The sequence below is a fragment of the Molothrus aeneus genome, chromosome 3 (assembly GCF_037042795.1).
Source record: "Molothrus aeneus isolate 106 chromosome 3, BPBGC_Maene_1.0, whole genome shotgun sequence".
Taxonomy (NCBI): Eukaryota; Metazoa; Chordata; class Aves; order Passeriformes; family Icteridae; genus Molothrus; species Molothrus aeneus.
In genome coordinates this window covers 69352415-69379564 of record NC_089648.1, presented here as the reverse complement: position 1 = coordinate 69379564, position 27150 = coordinate 69352415, and the positions used below count along the sequence as shown (strand labels likewise).

The window sequence follows — 27150 nt, the reverse complement described above, 5'->3', positions numbered from 1 at the left end:
AACAGCCCAAAGAGATGATTTATTACTGGTCTCAACCTGAAACAAAAGTACCCAAAGGGTACACATACATCTTTTATGGGGTTTCCAGAGTTATAATTAAAGATTGATGCTTCAGTAAGCAAGAGAGCACAGGGCTTTTAGAGTTTAGCACTGCTGAGCAAATAAAAGTGCCATTCCACTGACTGGCTGCAGTTAAGTAAATAAATAGACCTCTGATTATGTTTTCCAGTTGTGAAAATGAATGGCCTTAGCACATGGCTGCAGTAATTAGTGGCAGATGAACAATTTTTGTCAGATCAGAAGGGACAGGCACCTTTTCCCAAAGCCTGAGGGTATCACTGGAGCCAGGCTGGGTTTTGGATACAAGGGGAACTGAGGAGCCTGAAGGAACACCCAGTGTCCAGGCACATCTGATCTGAAACTCACATGGCATGTAAACACGTTCACAAGCTTTACACCATTGGAAAGGCTTCTCTGCTGTGTCCAGGTGGAAGTTACTGAAGAAAAACATCTCCAACCACAGTGTTCAGAGAAAAAACATGGAAAGATTTCATTACATTAAAATCTAACAGGGAGGTTAAAAATCTAAACAACTGCAATGGCATTTTACAGAATCACAGAATGGGTCAAGTTGGATGGGACCACATTGGAGTCATCTGATCCAAAATTCCTGCTCAAGCATCATCCCACAGGACATTGCACAGGATTGTGACCAGATGGTTGTGGAATATCTCCAGTGAGGGAGACTCCACATGATCTCTGAACTTGAGGAAGAACTTTTCTCACTCACTGCACAGCAAAGTTCTTCCCCAAGTTCAGCTGGAACTTCTATCAAGTTCAGCTGATACAGATAGATAAACTACAGGTTACAGATACAGATGAGATACAGGTTCAGCTGGAACCAGTATCAATTTGATATTGATTGTGCCCCCCTTGAGAGAATGAAAACAAAAATAATCTGCTTCATAATACAGAATATGTTAGAAACTGTAAACTACATAATCAACATTCCCCTGCCTGCAGGATACAAATGGGACATCTGACCTGGGGAGCAGGGAAGAGGAATACAGATGAATTTAGCATTTTGACCCTGGCATTCACAGATTTCTGTGCCAAAAATACATTCCCATCATGCTGTTGACCTAAACAAAACCACTGAAATGAGCCAGAGAAGGAGGCAGGGCTACCAAGAGGCCCTTTCCTGGGTGCACATCCACCTGGGATTTTAGGAGCATCCTCCCAGTGGGGCAGGAGGTGAAATAGTGCTGCATGTCCCAAACTGTGCTTTCCCCCTGAAATGAGACTTAACTTTGGAAAGATGTGGCCCTGCAGACCCTGTTTGTGTGACCACATGCTCAGCCAGTGCTGTAAGCCATGGAGTGAAATGGGATGTGCAATGAATTGTGACACCCTGGCAGGGAGGGCACTGGGGGATTTCAGGGCTCACCACTTTGGCAGCCGGGTGGAACAGCTCCAACCAAGCTCCTGCACATCAAGGAGTCCAACTGTCCCACACAACACTGACCTTATTAAGCTGTTGCTACACAGATAATTTGTGAAACTGGCAGAATTCCAGCTCTGGTGGTTCCCTCTCCTCAGCTGCAATTAAAGCTGGGCTGTCAGCCCATGGCATTCAGAAAAACACCAGTTTACAGTCCACGAAGGACAGCTACAGCTTTCACCCCTCAAATATATTTATTCATTAAATGCTCCTGCACAGTTTTAAAAATTAAAAATAGAGGCTCAGTGCTCCTCCTCATCCAGGACCATGAACTGGTTCTCTGTAAAGCTTCCCCACCCCTGTTATTTTTAAATACCTAAATGACCATAAAACACAGGGGAAAATACTGATATGTGCCAGGTGCTGAAAATAAGCACCATGCTTCAAACACCCCTTGATAAACAGCAGATGAAACAGATTCCTTTCATGGTGCTTTTGCTGGAGCAAAATCCTGCTGAATTTCCTGGATTCTGGAAAGGGTCTGTATAATAAAGGAAGCCTTACCCAAGACCATCTATAAATTCCACAGTTTAACAGACTGGTTTAACATGCACACATGTGAGAGGAGGGCAGGTGCTGGGCTATGTTAAGTTTGTTTAAATTTTCAGGTTCCAAAAAAAAACCTCCAATCATTTCATTAAAAAAATGACACCAATAAGCAGACCTTGGGGTAATGGTCTTTTTAAATTTGTTACAGCAGCAGACAGACCCAATTTTACCTCTATTTGAATAAAGCTCTCCAACATGCAGATGGGCTATGTGACAGGAGCAGGGATGGACTCCTGTAACAAGATCAATCTACAAGGAAAGAAGAGAGGAGAGGAAGCAGCAGAGTCCTGAGGATAAGAAATGGCCCAGGCACAGCTCTGCCCTCCAGACCCTCCTCAGCTTCTCCCACCAGAACATCTGGCTGTGGGTTTTCCATGCCAGGGCATTTTTGTCCCTCTTCAATAGAGGCTTGTTGATGACATTGAACTGTGTTATTTTGCTTAAATCTTCTATATTTCAAATGTTTGGGAAGTCACGTGGGTTTGAGTGATTTTTGAGTTGAGGTAGTCCTACAGGGCATTTATCTACATTTTTGGTAGAGAAGGGTAAGTACCACTTGTTAGAAACAATGACAAAATTTCAACTTTATTTTCATTTGAAACCATCACTTTATCCTGACAGGAGTCAATAATGCTTCCATCAAGGCCTTCCTTGGAAAGGGTTTCTCAGAACAAGGACAGATTTTATGTCCAGACACCCCATTTCACATGCAGAAATAATCTCCTTTGTTAGGACATTGCACAGGAGATTTCCATCATTTGATTCAGCTCTGCTTGCTTTCCCACATCTAAAGGGGGAAACTGATTATTACCAGAGTCCTCTCTCTTGTTCATCTCTGTCATTGTCTTGCAGGACAGGAAAAAGAATGAAAATTCTGTCCTGACAGATCAGAAAAGGGCTTTGTACAATTCCTCTGACACAAAAGTACAAGTACTGAGATGGAGACAACAAATATTGGGAGGGAGAGAACAGTGTTTCTGCAATGCAGAAACAGGTCCATCACTCTGGGAGGACAAATGGAAATGATGAATACAGTAGCAACAAATAGAATCAGCTTTTCCCAAAAGACAACCAAAATCAGCTAGATAATCCTCAACATTTGTACATCACATGAAAAATTAAATAATTTTAGAACAGCTCCACATACTGTACAGCTCCTTATTGCAATGCCAAAAAAAAAGAAAGAAAAGAAGAAAAGAAAAGAAGAAAAGAAAAGGAGAAAGAATTGAAGCACTGAAATGGCAAACAAGGACAATCTCTCCTCACAGCAGTTTTCACAAAGGTGAGAAACAAGTTTTGTTTTTCAGCCTGTTTCCTCCAAGGCCTGCAGCAACACTGATGGTTTCCTTCTCCTGACAGCAGGTTCAGGGCCTTTTCTCTTCTGGTTTTCATGATGCTTCCTGTGGTTGTGCTCCCAGACAGGGCTGTCCATGCTCTGAGCTGGTCAGGCTCTTCAGCTGCCCTCAAACCAGCATCTCTGCAAGAAGTGCTCCTTTTCTTCTCGCTGCTCAAATCCACTGAAGACAAGAGCCCACTGCTAGGACTAGGAGGGAAAACAATCAGGTCAGATTACAAGTATCATCTGTGGAGGTGGAGGGTCCATTTCAAACAGGAGGTGCCTCAGGATCCTGTGAGAAACATCACAAGATGGTCACCTTAAAATGTGACCCACAGGAAAGGCTCCTGCAGGTCTGGGGAAATTCAGAGACTTCACTGAAGGCACAGTCTGCATCACCCTTCCCGTGTTTTACAGTGACCATTGAACCCCCAGATGCACAGTCCCACTTTGGGCCCCTCAGTGCAGGAAGGACATTGAGGGGCTGGAGCGTGTCCAGAAAAGGGAAGGGAGCTGGGGAAGGCTCTGGAGCACAGGTCTGATGAGGAGCAGCTGAGGGAGCTGGGAAAGGGGCTCAGCCTGGAGAAAAGGAGGCTCAGGGGGGACCTTCTGGCTCTGCACAGCTCCTGACAGGAGGGGACAGCCAGGTGGGGTCGGGCTCTTTTCTCATGTAACAAGCAACAGGACAAAAAGAAATGGCTTCAACTTGTGCCAGGGGGATTTAGATTGGATATTAGGAACAATTCCCTCACCAACAGAGTTGTCAACCATTAGAACAGGCTGCCCATTGCAGCGGTGGAGTCACCATGAAGTCCCTGAAGGTATTTAAAAGTCACATAGATGTGACCCTTGGGGACATGGTTTAGTGGTGGGTTTGGCAGTGCTGAGTTCACAGTAGGACTTGATCTCAGAGATCTTTTTCAACCTAAACAATCCCATGATTCTGAAGCTCTCTGAAACAAGACTTTTTTTTTTTAAACAATCATCTCAGGTGTGACAAACTTCTTCAACTCTAATGAGTCAAACTCCATGTTTACACCCAAGTTTACAAAAATGGATGACTCACACCTTTCCCCTCTGTTATGCCACAGTAAACACCTACACGTGGTTTCTTCCACCCAGGTGAGTGACAACATCAACCCAAATTCCCAGGCACACACAGCCATAGTTTCCACACCAAGTTTTGCCCTGTGAGATCACTCAATATTTTTATCAAATGTTGCTGAGTCATGGGATTAGTGAAATTTCCATCTGTTGTTTCCAGACTATTATATTGATGGTGTCTTGAGAGAATTTTAACTTTCAAACTTTCAATCCTGACCCAATGCCTGACAAGACGTGAAACATCTTTATTGGATCTATAAAAGAATTGTCATCTCAAAGTTGCACAGTCTCTCCTGCCCCAAATGACCCATTTCAGAGAGGAGGAATAGCTGCCTTAACCCCTCTATTTTCCCCTCATAAGCCATGTACATTTGAACACAGAGTCACTAGAAGACCCTCTGCAGCTTTCAGTACAAGGATCATAACTGAGTAATAGACTGGAAAAAAAGCAAAGAAATTATTTTTCCCGTGTCCAAACTGTACTGACACAGTTTCTTTTGGCAGACAGCAAAACACTGCAGGTAATTCTTGAGACACTGTGTGAAACCACTAAGCCTTGGTACCAAAAGAAATCTAAGGACAACAGACAAAAGTTTTCCTGTAGAGGTAGGAAACACCAGCTCAGTGATGTCAGCGCTTCAGTTCTGCCAAAGTTTTGTAGGAAGCTGCTAAAACACAGTTTGTTTCCTTAAGGTTGAATTGCTTTAATGAATTGTTCTGATATCTGAAAGACCCTCAAGCTCTCAGGAGTGCACATCAATTAGCACCAAAGACATTGGCTGGGCTCTGAGTGGTTCCTATCCCTCAGATTAAAGCAGAACAATCCTCTGACATCCTAAAGCAGCCCTACTGGTATACAGATCCATATTTTTGTGAAGGCAGGAAACAGGCCATTCTATTGGGATTTATGATTCCTAATTCCATTCCTTCCTTATTCAGTGACCTTAAAGTGAATCTAATATGAGGAAAAAAAGTTACTGGGACTATCTACCAAAGGGGCTTTGATATCTGCAGGTGAAGAGATTGATTAAAAATACCCCTTTTTACTTTGTAACCACAGCAGTAGGTTATGCAAGAATCACAAAAATCTATTAATTGCCACTTCTGATATTTAGAAGTTTAATATTCTGAGCAGACTTTTGAGATACCTGTATGTCCTTCAGCAAGAATTTACATTTGAAAAGTGTTACATGGTGTAAGATGTAGTGGATGGTTCCATTCTTCTAACATACAAATAAGGTTTGTAAATTGGTAAATTAGCCATTAACAGGAAAATAAATAACCTTTACCTTTTCTAGACCCCACTTTCGCCTTGATGAAAAGCAGTTCATCCTTAAGGCTTCTCTTGTCTGCAGATTTAAATAAATAATATTAAAGGGACCAGTTTCTCAAGGTGTAGAAAATGTTCATATAATCCAGAATAAGTACCTTTCTGTCCAGAAGTGTCCCAAACAACAGGATGAAGAATCCCTAAGAAATTGCAAAACCAGTTAACAAAACCAGCATAACCACATGATATTTCTTAAGTGTTTCTAGATGTCTTTTCATTAAGGAGAGATCTAATCACCTGTGATTCAGGTAACAGCAAAGCACAAAATGGGTTTATCCACCAAGGGCACATGGGCTCTCTGGGAACAGCAGGAATGGATATAACCTGTGTTAATCCTGACTGTGAACTGGACTGATGGGTAACCAACCAGGACTTTCTCAGCCCACTCAGGGCAGCCTGATCCAAGAAGAGCTAAGGCAGACTGGGTGTGCAGCAGTGCATCAGGTAACACTGGGTGTTTATGCTGATGAGTTAATCAAAACCATGGAATCAGCTGTGGAATGGAATGGGTTGGAATTAACCTTAAAGGACATCCAACTCCAACCCTCCAACATGGGCAGGAACACCTTCCACTACACCAGGTAGCTCAGAGCCCCATCCAGCCTGGTCTTGAACATTCCCAGGGATGGGGCATCCACAGCTTCTCTGGGAAACCTGGGCCAGTGTCATCTTCACTGGAAGGGAGAATTTTCTGTGTAATTGTTAATTGATAAGGATCAGACATCTTTGCAGTTATGGACATTAACTGGTGTATTTTACATCTAACATAAATTAATCATGGGATTATTCCTTCATTCACTTCCAACCAGACCAGTTTGTCCCATGACCCATCTGCACCTAGAACACCAGCCCGGGATGCCTCGTGCATGTGCCATGGGAAAGCACCGGGTGGAAGGGAGAGCTGAGATCCTGCTTTTCACACACACCTGCTGCCAGCCCCTCTTTGATCTGATACCTTTATGCCAGGCTCAAGGTCTGAGCACCCACACTGCTCCCAGTGTCCCAGAGCTCACCTGGAAGGCGTTCAGCAGCGCAAACACGACGTGGAAGGCCAGAGAGCGGCTGTCAATGATTGTGGCTAACCCAAAGCCCCAGGTGAGGCCCAGCAGAGGTGTCAGAAGGGCAACATTTTTGCTGACTCGGATCATGCTGCTCAAATCTTGTGACTTGCAGCCATCTCCAAGGGAGGATCTCCCAGTCTTCACCACAACCACGACTACCACAATGAGATTCATGACAATGATGCTCAGGGCAGGTACAACAAAAGCCAAAAGGGCTTTTGTCTCATACCAATTGAGCCAGCAAGCTCCACTCCTTAAATACCCATTTTTTGGTTCAGTAATAGCAACAGTGAGGACAGATATGACCAAGGGACATCCATATCCAATAGAGAATGCTGCAGCTAAGAATACAGATCTTGTTATCTTAAAAAAAATTAATAATAATCCATAGAGAATTAAGAGGCCCAAGGTAAACATCCAAAAAAACAGGGCAAGATAGAAAAAGTGAAGGAAAAAAGTGGCTGCCACACACAGCTGGTAGTTCAGGGCTGCATTGTGCACAATGGCTGCCAGGATGAACAGGACGTCAGCGACGAGAAGCGAGGCAGCAATGTTGACCAAGCAGAAGTGGCGCATGTAGGTGATTTCAGTTTTGGTGACATGCTGCCACACCACGGCCTCAACGACGAGGCAGAGGACCAGGCTGAGAATGGACAGCCCCAGGCCCACCCGTGTGATGTAGTCCAGCAGGGAGCTCCGTGGCACGGCCGGGGCCATCAGGATGGAGAAGGCTCCGTAGGTGCGGCGCCGGTGGGCGCAGACGCAAACCACGGCGCTGGCGTTGTGCGCGCGCACCTGGCACGCCCGCGGGTCCCAGCGCCGCTCGGCCGAGTGCCACCCCACGCATTGAGCCCCCACCTGCTCCAGCTTGTTCAGCTTCTCAAAGGTGAGCAAAACGTTCTGGAGCTCCTCTGGCAGCGACACCGACAGCACCATCCCGTTCACAACAGCGGGGTCCGGCCGGTTGGTTTCCAGGATGGCTCCAAGCGTTGGAAATGCAACGCTGATGGCTTTGGAAGCTCTGGGCAACCTCAGCAGCTCTTGCTCTGGAATCACCACGTGGCCAGAAATATTGCCTGTGCTGTTGAACTCCATGGAAAAGTCAAAGCTCTTTTCTGAAGTGTTTCTGTGTATGCTGTAGCCTTTGGTGGCGATGAAGGGCTCCTGGATACTTTCTGACCCATTTCTTAGAAGAAGTTTCCCAGCAAATAAATTCACCGAGTCCAGTAATATTGAACCAGCATTTCTGTCCTTCACAAAAGCCCAGTTGGAAATGATGGAGCTGTTCAGAATATGGTTTGCTATCCTGCTGTAACTCTGAAACAAACAAGCAAAATAGAATTTGTTTTGTGTTAGAAGAAACCAAATATTATTCTCCTGGCAGTGCCTCCAAAAAGGCTCATTTAATTCATGAGTGATTTCTATAAAAGGAATAATTCTTTTGACAATGAATATATTCCCATGACCCATCCCAGTCAAAACCAAACTTCTCATTACTAGAATTGTCCTATCCTCTTCATATCCTCCATCAAAAGGTGATTAGAGAAGTAAATATAAAGCAAAAAGGACAGCCTAGTTCTATTCCAGATGCTGACCCACAGTGGAGGTCTGATTTTTACTACCCTCTCTGTATTTCTTCCCCTGCTCTCTGATCTCTGAGTTCATCAGGCAAAGATCTCAGCTGTTGTTGTACAAGGCTGCCTTCCCTACAGTGTCATACTTTAGAAAGTAATTCTTCCTTGTACTGTTAGCCTGTGATGGTGTTCACAGGGGTTTTCAGGTGAGGGAAGAGACGAAAATGTTGACTCCATGTTCAGAAGGCTTGATTTATTATTTTATGATATATATATTACATTATAACTATACTAAAAAGAATAGAAGGAAAAGTTTCATCTCAGAAGGCTAGCTAAGCTAAGAATAGAAAGGAATGAATAATAAAGGACAGAGAGTCCAAGCTAACTGGGCTGGGATTGGACATTAATTATAAACATCCAAGATGGGCCAATCACAGATGCACCTGTTGCATTCCACAGCAGCAGATAACCATTGTTTACATTTTGTTCCTGAAGCCTCTCAGCTTCTCAGGAAGAAAAATCCTAAGAAAGGATTTTTAATGAAAAGATGTCTGTGACATTAGCCCATGCCTATAACAGCAGATCCTGAAAACCTTTGCTTTTAAAGACATTTAACTCCACAATCTATTTTCATCACACATGAATAAGTTAAAAAGTTTCTCTGCTAACAAAATATCCCACTCTGGAAACTCTTTCCAGGTGATCTCCATGTGACCTGCAGCCAGCACTTCATTGGACAATGGCCATAAGGACAAAATACTTGTGGATGCTCCGTAAAGTTCAGAAGCACCTCCCAAAGCCAATAAAAGTAAATACCTGCATTTTTCCTCTAGTCACATTCTCTGATAGCAGCAGGGAAATCTTCTTTAGCAATTCCACTATATCAGCAATGTTTCCTGGGATGGCTGGTGAAGACAGGATATCTGGGATGATGCATGAAAAATCAGCTTGGCAGCTATGATTCCCAGCACCAAAATGTTTTGCTCCATCTCCAGGCTTCCCAGGCCCTAGCTTTCCTCCTCCTACAAAAGGAAGATGTCCTCCAGAGCATGGGAGTTCACTTTGGGATATCCTCTGGAGAGAGGAAATAGATTTGAGAAAATTAATGAAAAGAATGAAAATGAAGCCACAGCTACAATTAGGCAAGAGATGCAGTGCTGGGTGTGCAGAGAAGGTGCCAGATGGGCTGAAACCCAGGACCAAAGCTCACCTGAGAAGAACATAATGGTTATATTACACACATGAATGAAGAGGCAAGAACTAAATGCAGAGTGACTTGATTAAGTGACTTGATTAAGGATCTTGCAGCAGAGGAGAATTTGTCATAAATCATCTGATTATTACACACTTTGGTGTTGTTCTTTCCTCAGTTTCAACCTACTTGGTTCAGATCCACGTGAGGAACACCAGCCAAGTGAACAAGGCAACTTCATTTCTGAATTATGTTTCCACAGAAACAAAAGAATCCTCCCAAATTTATTTCATATCATCTGATTAAAGATTGTGAAAGAACTACAGCAAAGTCTGATGAGGAGTGACTGAGGGATCTGGGAATGTTCAGTCTGGAAAAAAGGAGGCTCAAGGGGGGCCATATCACTCTTTACAGCTACCTGAAATGTGGTAATAGTGAGGTGGGGGTCAGCCCTTCTCACAGGTAACAAGTGATAGGACAAGAGGCCATAGTCTCCAGTCACATCAAGGGAGGTTTAGATATTAGGAAAATTTCTGAAAGGGTGGTCAGGCATTGCAACAGACTGCCCAGGAAAGTGGTGGAATCACAATTCCTGAACATGCTCAAAAAAGGTGTAGAGGTGGCACTTGAGGACATGGTTCATGTGGTGCTGCTGGGATAATGGTTTCACTCAATGATCATAGAGGCCTTTTCAAACATAAACAGTTCTTTGATTCCATGAAGTCAGAGCCTGTTATCAAAGTATTCTGTGTTTCAGGATCCCATCTCCCTTTGCTCAAGACTGAAAGTGTATGGAAGGAGGGCCTGTCTTTGCAAGAAGTCACAAGCACAGGCCAAGGTGCACAACAGCATCCTCACCTGAAAAAGGGACTGAACATCCAGGCTTGCACAAGCATCTGACAGCATCTGCCACTTTCTGTCCGCACAGACAAAGCTTGTCTCCCCATGGAAGGAGGGAGAGCAAGGCTGAATACAAATTGCTCCATTATCTTGGCAGGGAATGAGATTTATACAGGCATCTGGAAAATAAACAAAGCAGACACTGTTACATGGTGAAAGACAGTATACCATGGTCTGTGATGCATCAGGGGTGTGAAGTATTGATAACTGATAAACATTTCACAAAGCATTACCCAGGGCACTGTACCTTGCTCATAACCAGTCTTTGATTCGTTACCAAGAACCTGAAAAATAAGAAGTGGAACATAGAGTGAATGTTCACATAAATAAGTAAAAGATGACTCCTTGGTATAAACCAGAAAGGGTTTCAAGAGGAAAATAGTCCTTTTGAGGTCCAGAGTGCAGAGCTTGTGGCCCTTTGCTCACACAGACCAGCTGAGAACTCTCTACTTAAAGTCTGCCTCTATATATGAAGCCTTCAGTTGGACCCTGCTACTGAAGTGACACTGAGATCATGCACAGATCTCAGAGGAGGAAGTTGTTTATGATGAGGGTGGTGAGACACTGGAACAGGCTGTCCTGACAGGCTGTGGCTGCCTCATCCCTGGGAAGTGTTCAAGGTCACTTGATGGGGATTTGAGCAGCCTGATCTAGTAAAACTTACCCTGGGAGTGGTGTGTGGCACGGCCAGGAAGAAGTGCGCAGCCCAAAAGAGCAGGCAGTAGATCACCCTCACATCCATCACCACTCATTTGCTGATTTCCTCCTGGAATAAAGATGTTAAAGTTTAGACATCTCTGTTTCCACTTTTTGAACACAGTCTGATTACTTACTAGTAAAAAAGCAGCTAAACCTGTGCCAGAAAATGTCCTTACTGGACTTGCAAGGTGTTTTTTCAGGCATTCATAATTCAGTTCCTTTACTGAATGACTTGTGAGCCCTTTCTTTAAAAAAAAAAAAAAATCTGTTCAATGCAAGCTGGAAAGCTTATTAAAGCCTCTCAGCCTGTGTGTCCCTTCTGAAGGGATTTAAGACAGTCTCATCTCCACTGGGTTCAATGCTCTGCTCCCTTGGTCAGCTCCTGCCATGTGAGTAGCAAACGTGGGCACACAGGGCCCAGAAATCAAACTGTGATAAACAAGGGCCAGAGTGAAGAGTTATTTCCTTTGCAAAAGGATTCAGACCTCTATTCCCTCCATGAAGTTCCCCACAGTCCTTAATAAAAGTTAAACATCCTGGGATGCAACTTGTTACAGGCATATTTGTTAGAGAAAAATAATCCAGCAAAGGGAATGAAGGAAAAACAACATGATACATCAAATCTCATAATTAGATGCTAGACATGTCCAAGGCAAAAACAGCAGCTGCTGTGGGCTCAGAAGAATTGAGACACTGATCTTCTATCATCACAAGTATAAAAATATTAATTTAATAAAAAGAAATCAAAAATAAAATGCATAAAAGTTAGTGAACTAAACCACTAAAGCAAAAAGCAAATGCACAGTGACAAAACAGGATGACAGCTTGATCTCAAGAGAAGGCAACATGAAAAACCTCATCAAATTACCATGCCTTGAGAGGAACACCTCAATTTTCCACCTGACACATACTGATCAGCACAGATGATACTGATCAGAGCAGAAGGGGTCCTGCACTGGGAGAGCAGAGATGTGTTTTCCCATCCAGAGGCTCCAGGCTCTCCCATCTGACAGCATCAAAGGCCTAGGCACACATCTGGCTGCTCCTTTCATCTATGATGTTTGTCCACCATGTTATGATTTCAGATTTGTAGGGTTTATTACCTAATCATGAAATTAGCATAAAAGAGTTCAACTAATGCACTGAATCTCTTAGGTAGCTCTTAAGGAGAATCTCATGCCAGCCTCTGAATTCAGCTGTTAATATGAAAAGCATTTTCTGGGTTAAAAGCTAGCAGCCACTAGCTCTTCTAAGGAAATAAAATGGATCAGGCGAAACAAAGCATTATATTGGGATCAATATTGCCAAAGAAGGGGAGGTGGCTGGGAAACACCTACAGGTTTGGGGTGAAAGGCTGCACTGAATTCCTTTCTGATTTCTGCAGTCATTAAATGCTTATTGCCAATTCCATTTCACAGCTCGGAATCCTTGAGCTCATCGTGCCTCACCACTAATTAATTCACATTCATTTTGTATTTAATCACGGGTGGAACCCCACCTAGGGCTGTTACCTCTGAGTGAGGCAGAAATCTGGGACATCTCCAAGAATGTCGGGCTCACCGAGACACCGGCCCCTGCCAGCAGTGGAACACGGAGCTCGCTCAGCTGCATTGTTTGACTCATCTTGGAAACCACCCAGTCCCAGCACTGCAGCAGCCTGCCAAGGCAAGCACTGTGCAGCTGGAGAAACTCGGGGCAAAACAAGCAAGACAGCAGCAAGTCACTGTTACTTCAGGAAAAAATGTGGGTATAGTGGCACTGGGACACATGAAAGCATAAAGAGGATGATTTGTCTCTTATCATAAACTATCAACTGCCAATAATCCCTGCCTTTGTAAGAAGCTGTAAGCATGATACTCCTCTGTTCCAGAGGTTTCTGCTCCAACCATGTGCCAGGACACAGGTACATGAGCAGCTGAGGTGTCAATACCCTCTCATGTGAAAAGGACTTTCTAGTAAGGGGACACTTCCACAACCAACTCAGAAGATTGTCACCAGCAATCCTCCTTCTCCAGTTCATTCCAAAGCCCTTCATAGAAGGGAAAGAGCAAGGAGAGACTGGATGGGCAGTGGCTACAAGAGAGCAGAGTCTCTTAAAAGAGCAAAAAAAAAAAAAAAGGAATTTAAAAAGTAATCCCTATGTTGGTTAATGCCCACAGCCTTATGTTCAAATCCCTTACTCTGACTCCTGTTGGGTAAAATTGAAGTATCTTGTAAAACTCCATAGAACTGTCTTCCTTTCCTCTACCCCAACCATATTAATGCAGATTTTAACTACTGGCAGGATGCACTGTACAGCAGTCTGGCCCCACATGGACACAGCAAACAGAGGGATCTGTCCAAACAATGACAACTGTGGAAGTTAAACCCCCCACAATGCTGGACCCAAAGTCTCTGTCCAAAGAGTCCCTCATCACCTGGAGTCACCTCTCTCCCCTGTCCACTGCTCCAGAAAACAAACTACAGCTAAGTCTACAGGGAAAGGTGTCCTGCACAAAAAAAATTACAAGCACATTTTTTACAAAATTAAGATTTATACTGACTTTGCAATAACTTGCTCGAGAAATATATTTTTCCAAACACTACAAACTCGTAACTACAACATTTATCAGAAGTTTTAAACCCATTATTACAGAACCTAATCTATTGGTTTTAGGGCTTGAATGGCCACATGGCTTGCTTAAAACTCAATAAACCACCATAACATGATAACCTGCCATTGCTACCAAGCAAGTTAAGGCTGCAGCAGGAGGCTTTAGTGTTCACATGGTCATCCAAGGAAAAAAAGTAAAGCTCCTAATTCTTCAGAATGCTGTCAGTTGTATTTTTAAAGGAAACATAGTTGGAAAGTGTAGCTTTAAGTGAAGCAAGCTCTAAGAGGAATCTTTATATGTAGCCATAAGAAAACTCCACATTTTCTTAAAAGTGATAACACTGATTAGAGACCAATTACAAAACTACAAGAAAAAAAAAACAAAACACCAGAGGTTAATTAAAATATCTATTTTCACAGATGTAAAAACAACATAAAACTAAGGAAAGAAGTGCACAGTAAAGACAGCCTTAGCAATTAAATGCATTTTAGATTATGAATTAACCAATTTCACAGACCACTGACAGTTCTCCAGCAGCTCTAATGAGCAGGTTTTATTTTATGTGGAAATACTCACTGTTTCCAGAAGTCTGGGGAATACTGTGAGCAAAGTTAACCCAGCCAGGGATCCCCAAGGTCTCAGACGTGACTCTCTAACCACTCATCTGCTGCCATCCTGCCCCAGTCTCAGTCTCACCCAGCCCTGCCTGGGTGCCCCAACGCATTTGGAGTTTTCCCATGAAGAAATAATGTTGGGCAGCAGCTGCCTCTTTTCTTGCCTGACTGGATTAAGGCTGAGGAACCTGCAGATGAAGGTATTGCACTGCAAAATGACAAAACACCTTACAAACACACCCACCAATCTGCCAGATTGCCACCTCTGCCAGGAGTCCACAGGGATGAATCACACCTGTGGGGTTGGTGCCCTTCCTCTGGCTGCAGGCAGCAGCTTCTGCTCTCCTGTATTTCACAGAATCATTGAAAGGTTTGGATTGGAAGGGACCTTAAACACCATCCAGTTCCAGCCCCCTGCCATGGGCAGGGACACCTTCCACTCTTCCAGGGTGCTTTAAGCGCCCTCCAACCTGTTCTTGAGCACTTCCAGAGATGGGACATCCCCAACTTCCCTGAACAACAATCTCTTAAAGACTTCAAAACACTAATGATCAACATCTGGTCAAGTTAATGTAATATCATTCATAAATGCAAGAGCACATTACTGAAAGCACCTGGTGCAGCTAAAAACCTCAATGGGCAAATAATAACCTTTTTTCAGGGCTACCCCATCATAAAGGGTGACAGTTATCAGCTGAACCTTGTGCCATGGTCACTGCTGGCTCTCTAAATATCATCTCACCTCCAAGAGCCAGATTTCCAATAGTCAGAAATGTACAGCAAGTAGTTTATCACTACAGAAGAGCAATTCCTAACACTCCTTCACACAGGGCTGACTTGGAAGATCTCTGGTCACTGATTTTTTTTTCTACATTCCTGCAATGTGTTCATCAGGAGCTTATGGGGTTTCCTGTCATTTTGTCTGCTGTCACAACTCCAGCCAGTCCTCAGTTACAGGCATGTCTACAGTTTTAACCTAAAGACAGGTATGATTTACTGTTCTGCTTTGATACAGCCAGCCTCACATCAGGATTGAGTAGGAATTTAGCCAGGCACAATCAAGCACAGCCAACAGAACCCACCTGGGAAGGTGAAATTGATACAATTTGATACAATACAGACAGAGATCAATTAGAAAAATACTTTATAGTAAGAAATGCTAAAAACCAAATCACGTCAAGGTATGGACAGGTTTCAGAAAGCTTCTTGCCCATGTCTTGGAGCTGTGCTTCTACACACTCCCTGAACCTTTACTGCGATGGCAAAACTGAATGGCCCTTGATTCTCAACACCTCCTCAACATCAAGAGTTCTCTGAAGGACACAAAGCCCAGCATCCTGCAGCCCTCAGACACCCACCCGCTTCTCCCAGAAGGAAGCTGTGTCAATCTGGGCTCCCAGGGGGCTTGGAAAGAGATTGAAACCATGATTCTCAACAAAGAGGCACTGCAAACCCTGACCCCAGCAGCATCAGTCTGATGCTTTACAAGCTGATTGGGGTTGTTTGCATTCCTCAGGCACATGCAGGGAGGGGTTTGTCTTCTCAGCTCCTGCAAAATCCAATTACCCAAGATCTGCAACCAGCTGTGCTCATCAACTGCTTTCTCAGAGATCAGAAACATCTCAGGTAACTTTTAGAGCAGCCAAAAGGCAGCTGTGTGAACCTAGGTTTACCATTTCCTTTGGAAAGAGGTAACAACAGACTTGTGCTATCTTAATGAATACAAGGTATTTATTTAAAAGTTCAACAGATACTTTGCTATACAATTCAAACCTTGCAATAACCACAGGTTTCCATCAGAAATTCACTTCCATGAATATTAATGAAAATAAATCATCTTTGCGGAAAAAAATCAAGTACACCTGTAATTTTGCTTTTTTAAACTATACCTTCTGTACTACCAAAAGATTTTTAGAGAATCTTGAGATTAAATGAAAACCTGGCAGTTTAAAAATGCCCTTCTGCTGTTTCATTCTTTATGTGCCTTTTCCCCCTTCCATATCCCTATTAAACATGCCATACCCTCAGTTTTCAGTTTTCACTATATACTTAAGAAGGGATTCAAACATGCATTTATCCATGTTACTGACTGGCAATAGGGATCTTAAATAAAGCCTCTGAAGATGCAGAGTAAGGTTAGTTCAATATGGGCCAAGAGGAAAAAATGGGGGGGAATGAACAGATCCTGAAAAGTTAAAGTTAAAAATTCCCAGTTACATTTGCAAAGGAAAACAGAGCTTTCCAACTGTAAGGATCCTAAACCACCCTGATAGTCAGGAGCCAGAGCATCCCAGTGAGATAATGGAAATCTGAAAACTTTAAAGGGGTCTATTATAAATACTTTGCTTCTACCCCCCCCCCCCCCCCCCACTCCTCCTTGAAAAGAATTTAAGGGCATACAAAACAATCCTGAACAGAATTGAGCAGATGCCTGAAGAGGTTTTTATACTCATTTTATTTGCTGAGTTTGGATAGCATGCATCATTTTACAGCACCGGTAGACAAGTCAGTGAAGCACACTGCTCTTAGGAACTTGTACTGTGGAATGTCTCAAAACCATTACCCTCTCCCCCTCCACTCCAGTATGTAACACTAGCTGAAGACAAGACAGACACGCATCAGGGCAACTTCCTTACGGCTACAAATACTCATAGCAGCGACTTTTAAAGGAGGGTTTATTAAATCAAGTCATTGCACTTGGGTCATTTATTGCTAGAGCGAACAAAGGCCATTAAATAACAAACACCTCTCATTTGTGGCTTTAGCTGATTGTCTTGTTCTGGTCATCCTCTGCAAGCTCACACACAGGCACAATTTCTGCAGAGCAACCCCTTCCAAGATTTGTTTCATGCTCCAATCACAGTGAAGAGCTTGTATAACAAAATTGGGTCCTCCATTAGGCTCAATTCTTGTTTTTCATCACCTGCTCTACAGGCATGAATTCCAGGCAAGAGTTTAGTGTCTGTTGACAGCACATGATTCCTCAATTCATTTGTGATGCACTTGGGCAATTCAAGGTTAAAAGCATTAAGAGTAAATCAGCTTACTAGCAATTTGACTAGCAAATATTACTCCATACCTGCATAGTGTATTGAATAGATTTCAATGAAATTTCACTAACTATTTGAATCAGTAGTGGACAAACATTCCCCAATTAACTTTTTGACATTTGTATTTGATGACACAAACTGTAGAAGAATTTCATGGTGTGGGATTACTCTCAAAAAGTAATACTTCCATGTCACTTCAACAAGTGACACACTGAATAGTTACTGGATTTATGACTACTCCCATGAAGAGAAGCTGAATTACTTTCTTTTATTGGTGAAGTTGCCAAACTATGAGGCATGTTTTTGTCTTTTAAGTTACAGCAGACCTAAAGGAAATGAGCTGATTAACAGAACTAATGAATTTGACTGGCTTTCTAAAGCTGTATGTTATTTAATTCTTTAATCAGACAAACACATCAATAAATACCATTGCCTCCCATCACTTTGCATATTATTTGTGTATTGTTCTGGTGCAAGTTTTGAGCTCAGGGGTTAAAGATAATGGTAATCCACAAGATCTCAACTTCTTTTCCATAAAGACACCATCTTGGACACCAGCACAATGATGTCAAAGCAATTGTTCCAATCACTTATTAAAATACAAAGATGTTACTAAGTTTAGAGGTATGCAATATACTGAGAAAGTTTATGGCATAAATATATAAATATTGAGAGCTTTTGAGAGTATCAAAGTTCCAAAGGGATTTATTTGGAGATATATTATAAACAAAACCTGACTATTGTAAAAACAAATCAAGATGCATACTTGAACCACTAGAAAGACTGATGACTTCAGAAACACAGAAGTACAGATGCTGTGACTTAAGGTTTACTCTTTCATCCTCTACACTGTAATATTTTAGGCACAACAGGTTGAGTTGAGACTGGACCCTCGCTTTGTTTCTGTATTCCTTGCATTTTGTGGTTTAACAGTTAATTTTGTCATGATTTCACAATTAAGTCTTAAATCCCTTTTTAATCCAATAGTGCAAGTGACAAACCGTTCTGCTAAACTACTGGAATTAGATCATTCAATCTTTCTACAATGCATAGGAGTTTCACCTGCTTCATTGCACTAACAAATTCCTATCTCATTATTCAGACTATGCTGTTCATAAGTTGAGTATTCTCACTGCAGACAGGCACAACAGCATAACCCTGGGTAAGACTGCCAAAATTATACAAATATTATATATTCCCTTTTGCATGTAGGGGAAAAGTAGTGACTACAATTACAATACAGTCATTCCATCCCTTCCAACAGACTATTTTACAGATTAGTTGCAAAGACAGATCACCCTATTTATAGTATAGATCTCTTTAAAAATTAAGCTACAGGTATTCAATAAAAATCTATTAAGAATTCCCTCTCCTTTCTATACAGATTCAGTAGTATTTTCAAGCAAACCAAAAAAATAAGGTCTGCAATTCCAGCACAGTATGAAATAAGGCCTCTTTTATATTGGCAAAAAAATTACACCATTATTCTTTTTTGTTTTCTTATCTCTCTGAATATAAGACTATATTCCTTTGTTTTTATTATATTTTTTCTTTAAGACTGTAGAACACCAGAGCATCCATTATAATGAAATAAGAGTCAGTTCTCCTTGTGTTCAGCTTTGAATTCCTGGCAAGTTAAAAACATTGAGTCCATAGCTGTCTCATGTAGACATCACTGCTTTCTTCAATTTTTCTATTTCAAGCTGAAAAAACAAACATTTTGAAAAGAAAGTCATTATTAAAGTAGCTATAAAATCTTCAGAGCTTCCACCAAAGTTATAACGTTTACTTTTCAAAGACACTTAAGTATTACACCATAGAAGCACGTGACAGTACAGTATTTAAAGTTGATTTTGTACCACTATATTGCTAAAAAACCAGGAATTTAAAAGAATTAAAAATTTCACAACAGTTCTGGTATAATCTTTTTAAAATTTTAAAAAAATCTGACTGACAACAGTTCTGGTATAATCTTTTTAAAATTTTAAAAAAATCTGACTGATAAATCAGTTTATCTGGATAAACTCTCTCTGAAAAAAGAAGTCAAAGCTGGGTTATGCAATCACCTGACAGGTCCCCATGTAATGCTGCACCACCCCTTTCATGCAGAACACTGCCTGGATTAATTTGTATTTCTTGACATGGACTTAGAGGACACCTGGAGTTACATCCTCTTCATCTCTACTGCGTATTTAAGGCACCATGATTGCTTTAGAGTCACATTAAAGAGAGACTCACCAGAAGTTTCTCTCATGTGTTTCAAGTAGCTTTGTAGCCAGCAAGATGTACTATTTCACAAATAAAATGTCCTTTTGTACCAGAATGAAATAATTTCCTACAATGAGCTCATCCTATTAACTACCTAATGGCATCATACTGCAATGCAGGTAGTGTTCTTCATCAGTAAATTGAGGAGTGGCATTCATTCATCAGGAGTTTTTTCAGATGCATTCTGTTCTTTTGGCAAATCATCCATACTTAATATTTAAACAATTCATCAAAAATGCAGAGAAGTTTACTTTTGTTTTTCTTTTGATTACTTAAATTAAATAGGTCTTTCAATCTTATAAATGCAAAGTATTAACTGTGTCTCCTGGAAGTTGTCCAGTTGGACATATTTCTAGAAAAGAGCAGAACCCAACAGCACTAAACTGAACTGCCACCCCAACCCCCACACTGACTGTTACAAATAATATTCCAGAAAAAGAAAGGTGAACTTGGATCTTCTCTATGCATCCAAATGCCTCATGAGGCATTCATTCAATCACAAAATAAAACAGCAACACAAAAAGAGACTGAACAGGTTTGTTAAGACTTTCCTGTGACATCAAATCCCAGAACAAAGCCTACACAACCCCTGAACTCCCCATGCCCTCCCAAAGTAACATTACCTCCAGATTGCTTCGCAACAGCTTCTCTTCTTCCAAATCCTTCTTTAGTTTTTCCAGTTCTCTCCTAAAAGTAGTTAAGATGGAAACAGAAGTGAGAAGGGGGAAAAAGAAACTTCACATTACTGAGGACAGGATGCAGAGGCCTTGTTTAAATTTTACAAGTGGGACTCTCAAAACAAGGCACACGCCCACCTGTGAATTGTTACTCATATCTGTTGGACCACAAGTTTCCACCATCACTCAACACTTCTTACCTACTGCTTTTCACCTCTCCCTAATTTTTTAATCCCAATTTTAAGGAAGCTACTTAAATGTTTGTGCTGTTAATTTAATATTTAAAGTTGAATTCAAGCTAAAATAACCTAAAATAACACAGCTACTTCTACACACAGAATAAATTACTTAGAATATAAGTCATGTCAATACTGCAAGTACTTTTGCACAGTGTTACACAAGGTCTGCACCATGTACTTATGTCATTACCCCAAAAAATTAACTAGTTTTCCTTACAAAGAAAGCACAAACTGTTAAAGAAATACTTTCAAAAAGATGTAATGGATGCAGGAGTGCAAAGTAGGAGGGAAAGAATGTGTACAAATTACAATACTACTCTGACATCAAGTTTGTACGTATTCAGGGCATTTAGTAAGATTAATTTAAATAGAAAATACCTGAATTTATGTATTAATGTTATTAGCAGAGGATACCTTTCTTAATTTAAAGTTTGGCATTAACGACATTTATAAGATGTCTATATAAGCCCTTTCAGATTGACAAAGGAAATATTTACCCATGCTCTTTCTTCAGGGCATCTACTAAACCCATTAAATCATTAATCTGAGTCCTGAGTTCTTCCACAGAAATTTTTTCCTCATATGTTTCTCCTTTCAGTTGGAGGTCTCCAGGTAAAAAGTCGAGTATGACAGAGCTTGGTCTCTGAGATGAAGGTGGGATCAGTGGGCTGAATGCAGATGGCTAAAAAATAAATTGGCAGAAAGGTAAGAAGTGAAATCTTTATGAACTGAATGCTTACAGCACACAGGTTGTACCAGGATGGGAGCTGAATGTGCATAAGTTCCCTTAATTTTCTACCTAAAAGGTAAAAAAAAAGTCCAGTTTGAATGGATTACTGGAGTATATGAGATAGTTACTTTATACAGCTCTTAATTAAGGATTTACCTGAGGGCCCTGTAATCACTAAAGAAAGTACTTACATTTCAGTCCCCTTCACTTAAAAAAAAAGTGATTTAATGGATTCCACTGGATCGTTATAAACAAACTTTTGTGCACCCTGCCGATCTGCTGTTATTCTGTCTGTCAGGAGACTGAAGGCTGAGCAGATATGGAACTTATTTGGGAAATACCACCTGATACAGCAGTTCTCATCAGAACTCATGCACTTTGTAAGTATAAATGAACTTCAGTACTAAATTTCTTACTATGACTGAGCTCACTTGTACTCAACTACAAGCACTGGCATTCAGATGGTTTCATGAACCTGTACTGGAAATGCAAACAGGATGAACAGAACACCAAGCTGTCTGGTACTCCTCTGGCTCCTTGGTAGCATCATACCTTCTTTGTTTCAACTGGCTTTGGTTTGGCACTTTCTTCTTCTTTCTGCACCTTCAAAATTTTTTCTGGACCCACATTTTGACTTGCCTGGTAAACCAGTCATAAGGAATGAAAAGTTTTCAGAATTAAAACAACAAAAATTAAAAGTAAATTAAAAAAAGGAAAAAAGACTTTCATGTGTTTCTAAAAATGCAATAGTAAAGGGGAAAACCAAGTAGCAAAAGTTAAATTGCTACACTATCAAACTTTTCTGTCCCTGACAGTCAGAACTTTCCCTCCCCACATTGAGCTGAACTTAAATCAAACACAGGAATCTTGGGCAGGATTTTCAAGCTTAATACTTTCAATACTTAAGTCTGTGACACTTTGGGGAGTCTGTAGGTGCTTCCACAAAACACAAATGGGGAGTAACCGTAGATGGTTACTGGCATAACTATGCAACATCCAGTGAGAAAAACTGATTTCAAGGACTCTGCATCACCTGCTTCTCATTATCCGACAACCTCACATCAGCACTAAGATCATAATCCCCCTGTTACAGCAGCATTAAATTACAAATTTATAGTGGCCAATTGTCAAAGTCACTACAGACCGTTTCAGAGCTGTGTGTATGTACAACACCTATTGCACCATCAGTGAGGCCAGAAGAGCTGAGCTTTTCCTGCAGCAACACCCCGTGAAACAGAAACACTCCTTCAGCTGCAACACAGTTCCAGTTGTTTCTCTGACATTCACTTCCATGCTGGGCATGGATTCCTGCACACAAAACCTACAGGAACTGAACCCCTGCAGCATTTTGCCCTGGCTCAAAAGACTGTTCCCCAGTGTAGTCCTGTTTCCTGGGAAGCCAGTTTTTAGTTCCCTACTACGAGAACACCCCCAAAATACTCACAGGACTACTGCTATTGAAACGGGAAGGCAGCCTCCTACCAGGCATCTTGGGCCGGTTCGCAGTTGGGTGTGACAGATTATCTGAGGTAGCTATGACATCATCAAAGCTTAAGAGATCTACAAAAAGAGGAAAACAGAGACCACCATCAAGACCAGAAAGTTTTGCTGAGTTCTTTTTATCACTTTTTTTTTAACTTGAGACACAAAAAAAGAATTATCAGAATTCTTGTTGTTTTGAGGATTTTCAGCCTATACGACACATGAGGTATCTGAAACACCTGCATGACTTTGACATATCTGGGAAACTCTATTTTCCCCCCTTGAAAAAAACATAAGGATTAATTCAACTAGGACTTAAATTCAAGTTAATTTGTGTGAACAGAAGAAATGCTTTAGCAACATGGCAGCATCTGCAGAAAATATATTTATTACTTTTTCTAAGAACTGCCATATTCAACTACTTGAGAGTATATTTTCTTGTCACTGAACTTGACTTCTTGTCACATGAAAAGCATGAAAATGCAAGTTTAGTGACTAAGACAAAAATAAAAGCAAAATGGTAAATTACATACTGGTGTACTCCACATATTGGTGAAAGCTAACAAGACATTAACTGCACCTATGTCTGTGCAGGGTAGTTTTTTTCATGTCCAGTATCTAAAGATAATACACAACTTCATAAAGACTTTAATAAAACACTTCAAAACTCCTCTCTTGTACTTTATTCAATCACACAGATCTCTTTGCTCATTAGGCTCTTTATGCTCACACCTCTAGGAAAACTCTCTCTGTCAGATCAGCAGAAATGCATTACATCCTCTGGGAACAGGCAACTTCAGGAAAAAAGTTGATAATAGAAGAACTGACCACAATTAGTCTTAGTAATGTAGGTATTTCACCTAAGTAACAACAGGACTTGGCCTTTTCTCCACAAAAATAAGTATACTTACCTGCCATAGATGTTTTGTGAGATTGAGTGGTGGTTTTTATTTAAGCATTGACATAAGATTACAGTTATTATATATCATTTACAACCCAAATACATCACTTAGTTTATAGACTAAAGTCTATAGACTAACTTAAATACCACACAGTATTTACTACAGGCACCATAAACAACATTCAAGATTTTGGGTTTGATTTTTTTCATGACCTCTGATTCTTACTTGACATTATGATTTAGCAAATAGAACCTATGATATCTCTTTTCCTGCATTCCCATAAAAGGTCAGATAAGAAAAAAGCCTTGGGTACACTGAGCCAGACCATTCATACTCCTTCAGTGTCTGGATGTCTTAAAATCATCCGATTAACCCAAGTTTTACTCACACATTGTCAAAGCTATTTTATACCTGTAGGTACTAAGTAGGTACTAAGTTTTCCACTGAATGTTTAATTGATTTTAATCTGTTCTCTGCATGAATATCCTTGAAGGCCTTAGAACATTCAGCTCCTTTGGATAGCCCTGACCAGACCTACTTCATCACCCATTCCTTTATAGCACAGTTACCAATCAGTTTTGCTGCTTTTTACTTCTATTCAAGAGAATGTCAAGACAGTCTTGTGTAAACATGCAATCACACCTGCAGTTAAACAAGCAGGGGAGAAAAAAAAAGAAAGAAGAAACAGAAGAGTGATGAATGGCAAGCAGCTGACGGAAAAGAGGATGAGGGAGAAATAAATGAAAAGGGATTTCTGTTCTAGTCTGTGTCAATAAAATATTTCCTTTAATACACTGCAAGCAACAGTAACCATAGGGTCATTGCATGGTCTTTACTCAATTCTCAGTAATCCCAGAGTACAAAGCTGTCAGAATCACAATGGAGTTTGAGCTGGAAGGGACCTTAAAGATCCCCCTGTTCGAGCCCCTGCCATGGGCAGGGACACCTTCCCCTAGACCAGGCTGCCAAAGGTCAAATTAGGATTTATATTAGTTAGGTATCATTAAAAAGGTAACAAGAAAAACTTTCATGCCTTTTTCCCCTCATCTCCCTAATTTCTGACTTTAAATGATCCTTCTTTTGTTATTCCACAGAAATGACAAATCATTTTGCAAGAAATTTAAGTAAGAATTATAAATTTAGTTGCTATTATGATTGTAATGCCAGTCCTGTCTCCATGAATAGTAAACATCAGGCATATTAAACATATTAAAAATATATTAAGAAAAATGTAAAGTTTGAAAAAAAAATCACAATATTTGACAAGGCTTGAAGACCGCTAGAGTCCTGAACTGTGTACTATTTAAATATAGATAGTGGGATGATACAAAAGCCAAGGACTTTTTCCACATTTCTAACATCTTCTAAAGGAATTTGTTACACCTGAGAAAATTGTTCAACATTAAGACTGATTGCCAGAAAATTCCAGTAAGAGGGAATTCTGACTCTACTTCAATTTTTGTTCTTACTTTTCCTATTTATTGCTTTGGTAAAGGGAAGAAATTAAAACACAGGTTGGTGGAGATTGAGGTTTGGGCTTTTTGGTGGTGGTGGTAGGCTGATTGGTTTTACTGCAGGCTTAAGGGATTTACTGATGAAATCCATCGAAAGTTCACAGTCTACGCCCGTTTCAATCAATAAAATGATTTACCAAATAGGATTCTTACAGACAGCCTGTCAGCAATTGTTGAAGGAAATCCCATCATAGTGCCAAAAGAGCAATACCACACATCTGGTGATAATCTGGGTCAAAAAAAGGAGTTTCTCACTGAGCAAGAGCACCTTTCTAAGAAGATGAACTAAGCCTAAAGTTACATAGCATGGACTATTAGAAATGTCTCTTCTACAAGCTTACCACAGAACTACCACAGAGCTGTTAGGAGCTTTGACAGGCACAAATAATGAGAGGCTTTGTTAAGATTTGTGAATGTTTCAAGTGTATTCATAGCAGCTTGTCTTAAAAAGCCTTCACAAAAAGAAGCAAAGCTGAAGGGTGGCTGAAGAAATCATGGTTCCACCATCTCATGTGGCTGGGGTTTAAATACCCATGATACAAGTGAAATGCATTCAATATTTTAGAAGATAAGAACTCACATTAATCTGTGGAGTAAAAAGATGCCATCCTTTCTCATATTACTCATCTTGCTGAGATTTGCCCCCAAAAATTCAGGGGACAGCTATAAGCTATAAAATATTTAAGTGCTCAGAAGCTTCATGACTGTGTTCTTTGTGTGTACAGAATGATAAAGCCATTCAACCTACATACACCAGATGTACTAAAGGTACTGAACACATTTCACTACAAACAAACACAAAGTTTGGCTTATCAACAGCTCAACTATAAATTTTTTCTTACTGTTAGTCCCCACCAGTTCCTAAAGGAAAAGCCTACTTAAAGTAACTTCTTTAACAGCTAAGGAAAACAGGCATTCAAACAAACGAAAAAAAGTGCATTTTTAATAGAAACCCCAAAATTTTAGTACCAATAATTGCAACTGAAAACCACATTCACGATGTTAGGAAGAGGATGTGTATGGAATAAAGCATTTGGATTTCCTTAGAGATTGTTATCTTACCAAAATGGAGAAGGGTAGGGTAATTTCCTGACACGTAAGAAGGGAAACATGGCAAACAGGATAGGAAACAAAATCTGGAAAGAAAAGTCAAGGAGAGGAATGTCTAGAAAAAGATTCTGAACAAAAAAATTATTTTACAAAGCAGGAAAAAGAAACATTTGTAGAAGAAACAGAATTGCTTTACATGTTCAGCATGCCAGCATTACAGCTTTAGTCTTTTATAGTACTTGATTCTAATCAAACAGAGAAACATTTATGCAATTTTTCAATTAAAACCTCAAGAGGAGTTGTTTCAATGTGATCAATGTTTCTAAACGGTTCTGATTATTTGTCCTTATCTGACAGCTGGTGACAATTTTGGCATGGGGTGGGTTGGTTTTTTCATAACAGAATATTTACAGCTTCTTACGCTGAACTGAAAGTGGCTCAATCTAAACTTCATCACTTCATGGTCAAACTATGTTGCAAAAAAGCAGGACCCATAATTCAAAAAAAAAAAAATCCTAAAAATTCATCAATTCATCTACCCCATGATCATAAACTGAAGAGGGGGGGAAGAAATAAAAAATAAAGACTCTGGTAAAGCAGTTGCCAGCCCCAGCCATCCATTTTCCCTCATCTTTTATTAATACCTATTCTAGTTATTGTAAGGTTAAACAGTCTTAGAAGTTATATAAGGACCCAACATTTTTTTTTTTTTTTAATATAGACTTGGCTGCACAGGGTATGCTGCACAGGTCTTTAGCAGCACAGTATGTAGAGAATTAGAGCA

At 40.7% G+C, this 27150-nt stretch overlaps 2 protein-coding genes across 2 annotated transcripts in view; both read right to left on the bottom strand.

Annotated features, from left to right (window-relative positions):
- Positions 1–3408: 3408 nt before the first annotated feature.
- ADGRF4 (adhesion G protein-coupled receptor F4) lies at positions 3409–11289 on the bottom strand. Its single transcript, XM_066547147.1, has 8 exons — positions 11212–11289; positions 10795–10831; positions 10506–10666; positions 9272–9529; positions 6834–8198; positions 5919–5960; positions 5780–5839; positions 3409–3593 (listed from the first exon to the last, which is right to left on the bottom strand). The coding sequence occupies exons 1-8, from the start codon at positions 11287–11289 to the stop codon at positions 3588–3590; spliced, it is 2007 nt and encodes a 668-aa protein (XP_066403244.1). The 3' UTR covers positions 3409–3587.
- Positions 11290–16890: 5601 nt separating this feature from the next.
- The window catches only part of CD2AP (CD2 associated protein), a 76712-nt gene continuing 66452 nt past the window's right edge, over positions 16891–27150 (bottom strand). The window contains exons 14-18 of the mRNA XM_066547148.1: positions 22863–22978; positions 21971–22057; positions 21186–21370; positions 20396–20459; positions 16891–19207 (exon numbers count right to left, since the gene is read on the bottom strand). Coding sequence (XP_066403245.1) covers positions 19166–19207; positions 20396–20459; positions 21186–21370; positions 21971–22057; positions 22863–22978 — 494 coding nt within the window. The 3' untranslated portion in view covers positions 16891–19165. The remainder of the gene's footprint in view (positions 19208–20395; positions 20460–21185; positions 21371–21970; positions 22058–22862; positions 22979–27150) is intronic.

Coding starts and splice junctions, on each gene's coding strand:
- ADGRF4 (XM_066547147.1), bottom strand. CDS start 11,289: ATGGATGTGAGGGTGATCTACTGCCTGCTCTTTTGGGCTGCGCACTTC. Junction 9,530..10,505: donor ATGTTCAGTCCCTTTTTCAG/GTGAGGATGCTG, acceptor TCCTCTCTCCAG/AGGATATCCCAAAGTGAACT. Junction 8,199..9,271: donor TGACTAGAGGAAAAATGCAG/GTATTTACTTTT, acceptor TGTTTGTTTCAG/AGTTACAGCAGGATAGCAAA.